A 4168-nucleotide genomic window follows, 5' to 3' on the forward strand; every position below is an offset into this window, starting at 1 on the left:
TGATGATGATGATGATGATGATGATGATGATGATGATGATGATGATGATGATGTAGAGATTTTAACAGCATCAGTATTATTATCATTTATGCTGCAGTATTCTTATGGCTGTTCATATTATAATTGTCATTGCTGTTGTTATTGATGTAGTTGTCGTGTTTCAATGTTGTTGGTAGCATCAATTTACCACCCTACAATTGTTGCCTCTGGTGTCTATTCGTTGCTGTCCCTTTTGTTGTTGGGGTAGTTTTTATTTTTAAAAGTACTTTTGTGGGTGGTTGGCGGGTGCTCTGGTGTGGTTTGCTTCTCCTTTCCTATCAAACATCTCTCGTCTTTTTCTTCCCTCCTTCTTTCTTGTGTTTGTTACTCTCTAGTAACACCTCTAATCTTTGGCACTTATATGACCTTATTGTGTTGCAAGTGCCGTAAAACACTAACTAAAACTAAAAGTTTTTTTTTCCCACACTCAGATCTGAAGGAAGAGGAAGCATGTCTCATCGATCACACCCTCATGAGCATCCTGGCCTCCATACAAAATGACCCAGACGTGACCTTGTATGTCTGTCAGTCCATAGAGAACATGATGAAGACAGGTATGTTACGTGGGTGGTTGACGTTTGCTCTGGTGTGGTCTGCTTCTTCTTTCCTTTCACACATCCATCTTCTTTATCTCCTCTCCTTGGTTTTTTTTTGTGTTTTTTACTCTATTGTCACACTTCTAATCTTCTGGCGCTCACATGACCTTATACAGTTGCGAGCACCGTAAAAACCTCTGCTAAAACTAACTAGGTATGTTACGTAACACATTATTTATATCTTGTTCATCGGCTGTCCATCGATATCGATGATGAATGCAATTCTTATTTAAGCAATAAGAAAATGTTGATGGTCCCCAAGGCTTATTTTGGATCTACAATAGTTTTCAAGTGAAATCAAGCGCTCATCAATTTTTAGGTATTTAGAGTTATTGGCATCATCTTAAATCATGTTAATTTGTCCTGATTTCAATGAAAAAACGATCCAGTTATCTAGAATAGAAGTCAAGATATTTGCAATTGAAAGAGGTGGGGATTGCTTGTTTTCAGAGATAAAATTGGCGAGAAAATGGCCTCCAAAATTTGATGACTTCCATAGCTTGAGAGTCATTGGAAACGGAAAATGTATATTTTTGGTACCTTTTATCAAAGTTTTTCAGCAAAATCCACGTAGAAATGTGTTTTAAAAAGAACAAAAGGTGTCGACCAAAAATAAAAAATGGATAAAGATTTCCAAATCAGCAGGAAAATGTCGATTTCTTTTATTTCATTATTTTGATGATCGACTGGTTTCACCATGGTGACTCGTATATTATTTAACATAGGGGGTTTGATTGCAGCGGTCTGCTAAAACATAAAAAGCTAAATAACTTTCATACAAACCAGTGTCTGTGGTATAGCAGACAGGCGCTTAGCTGCAGCATGCAGACTAACCTGAGTTCGATTCCCAGGTGATGAAAGTTAATATACAGCCTAACTAAGTGGGTGGTTGGCGGGTGCTCTGGTGTGGTTTGCTTCTTCTTTTCTATGAAACATCTATCGTCTTTATCACCCTTCCTTCTTTTTGTCTTTGTTAATCTTCGGCACTTATATGACCTTATTGAGTTGCAATGCCGTAAAATAACTTACTAAAACTAAAAAAAAGCCAAACTAGTATCTCTGTTTGCTGGAATGTTGTACCCCTCTCTGCTCAAGTTAGCTCTGATGGGCTGGACTGAAGCAGTGAACTTACTAAATGATACTAAATTTCTAAATAGAGATGTAAATTCACAACCAATTGTTTGCAATTGCCCTTATTTGACAGCCCCCTTCACCCCCACTCCGGGTTCTCATATGACCCATTTGTGTTGCATTGCCATACTAAAACAGAGTGAGTGGTTGGCCGGTGCTCTGGTGTGGTTTGCTTCTTCTTTCGTATTAAACATCTATCGTCCCTATCTCCCCTCCTTCTTTTTATGTATGTTTCTCTCTTGTAACACCTCTAATCTTCTGGCGTTCATAGGACCTTATTATGCTGTTGGGAGCGCTGTAAAATGTCTACTAAAAAAAACAATATTAAAACGGATGTTGGATGGAATATGCACCTTTTTGTTTTCCCTCATTACCCTCACGTGCTTCCCTAGATGTTGGTCGAGAGACGTTCATGAAAGAAAACCGGATGGGAGTGATCATGGTGGCCATGAATACATTCACAGACAACTGCCAGATACATCAATGTTGCTGTAAAGTCATAGCAGTTGTAGCCCTGTGTAAGTGTGCCTTGATACATTCTATTACATTTTACTTTTATTTTGTTTTTACTGGGGCAGAGGTTGGGGAAAGGGATGGAAGACAGACTTGATTTATGTTGCTGTTATGTTTATTGCTGTTGTTGTTGTTGTTGTTGTTGTTGTTGTTGTTATTGGGTTTATTGTTGTTTTTGTTGTTGTTGTTGTACGTTGTTTGTTGTTGGTGTGTGAGAATATCAATTGGACATATAGCTATCTTTACCAATCTATACACCTTAGCATGAGAAAAATGAAAAAGACAAACATAGGCAACAACACAACATTTTTAAAGAAAAGAAGACCCTTTCTGTGTCATCTCCCCCCATCCCCCGCCCAAGTAATTTTGTTCCTGAAAGAATAAAAAAAACCCAATGGATTATGAGGTACATAGCCTCTTTATTCTTAATTTATTCATATTATACCTTCTTTTGTCTCTCTTTTAAGACGTGGACACAAAGAAGAGACTGATCACGGAGACAACTTTGAAATGTGTGCTCAGATCTATGGAACTGTTTCCTGGAGATATAGAGCTGCAGATTGTGGGTTGTGGCACCATCTCATGCATTGTGGAGAAAATATGTGAGTAGATTCATGTTGAATGTCTGTCTTTTGAGTCTGTAGGTATCATCATCATCATCATCATCATCATCATCATCATCATCATCATCATCATCATCATATTCATCATCATCATCATCATCATTAGCAGCATTAACACCATCATCGTCACTACGGCCACTTTTATAACATAATCATTACCACCGTAACAAATAATACGTGGTGGGTGGTTGGCGGGTGCTCTGGTTTGCTCTAATTCTTTCCTACCTGTGGGTGTTAGTGGGTGTTTTGGTGTGGTCTGCTCCTTCTTTCTGATCAAAGGTCTATCGTCCTTACCACTTCTTCTTTTTGTGTTTGTTACTCTCTTGTGACTCCTCTAATCTTCGGCACCTATATGACCTCATTGTGTTGCAAGTACCTTTAAACTTTTTCTTAAGTAAACTAAAATAACATTTGCATTGCACATATCACCCTCAACAATAAGCTCTATGCACTTCACAGTCTATATTATTACCCCACCAGCCTCTGGATTTCTCATAAACATTCTCAGCTTTTCAGGAAGCAAACAGTGCAAGCAGTCAAGTAAGCTCTCACACTGTGACAACATGATAAGGTATCACTGGTGCCCATTCCCCCTAGTGAGAAATGAGGGAAATTCATGTAAAGTTCATCTCCTAAGGACGTATTGCCCCTTTCGAGTTTCGAATCCACAACTTTTCAGTTGCAACCCCAACAGAATAGTCCAACAATAGACCACCTCCACCAGCATCATCATCATCATCATCATCATGATCATCATGATCATCATGATCATGATCATGATCATCATGATCATGATCATCATCATCATCATCATCATCATCATCATCATCATCATCATCATCATCATTAATGTTGAAAAGTAGGAAATTAATCATATTGACATTATTGTTATGGAGACTATAACATTGTTATTATTGGGCTGTGTTGAAGGCCTTGTTTCCAGAAATTTACAAAATTGCTCAACATTGTCATAAATGCCCCCTTTTTTTTGGTTTGCTTCTTTCTTTTCAGCAATCCTGAAGCATGAACTCATTGGGCAAAGGGGCATCACTCTCATCCATAAAGCAGTGACCAGTTACCCCAGTGAGGCGAGACTGGCAGTCGTAGCCCTTTTGGCTATTGGTCACATTCTGCCATTAGGTAAGTGGTTGGTCTACTGACTATTGGACTACTGTTACACCTTTGCTCCTCCTTACTGCTGTCTTTCTGCCACACCCCTGATCTTTTGGTAGGAAAGATCTACACCTAGCCTTCTCGGACAAGGGC

The 4168-nt window shown here is 38.7% G+C and overlaps 1 protein-coding gene across 1 annotated transcript in view; it reads left to right on the forward strand.

Annotated features, from left to right (window-relative positions):
• Positions 1-4042, forward strand: part of LOC101845117 — a gene marked incomplete at its 3' end in the record, with an annotated part of 37603 nt that extends 33561 nt beyond the window's left edge. Inside the window, 4 exon segments of the mRNA XM_035971230.1 lie at positions 471-593; positions 2159-2284; positions 2747-2881; positions 3914-4042. Of these exon segments, the coding sequence (XP_035827123.1) occupies positions 471-593; positions 2159-2284; positions 2747-2881; positions 3914-4042 (513 nt within the window).
• Between the last annotated feature and the right edge of the window lie 126 nt (positions 4043-4168).

This window comes from Aplysia californica, unplaced genomic scaffold (assembly GCF_000002075.1).
Source record: "Aplysia californica isolate F4 #8 unplaced genomic scaffold, AplCal3.0 scaffold00400, whole genome shotgun sequence".
NCBI lineage: Eukaryota > Metazoa > Mollusca > Gastropoda > Aplysiida > Aplysiidae > Aplysia > Aplysia californica.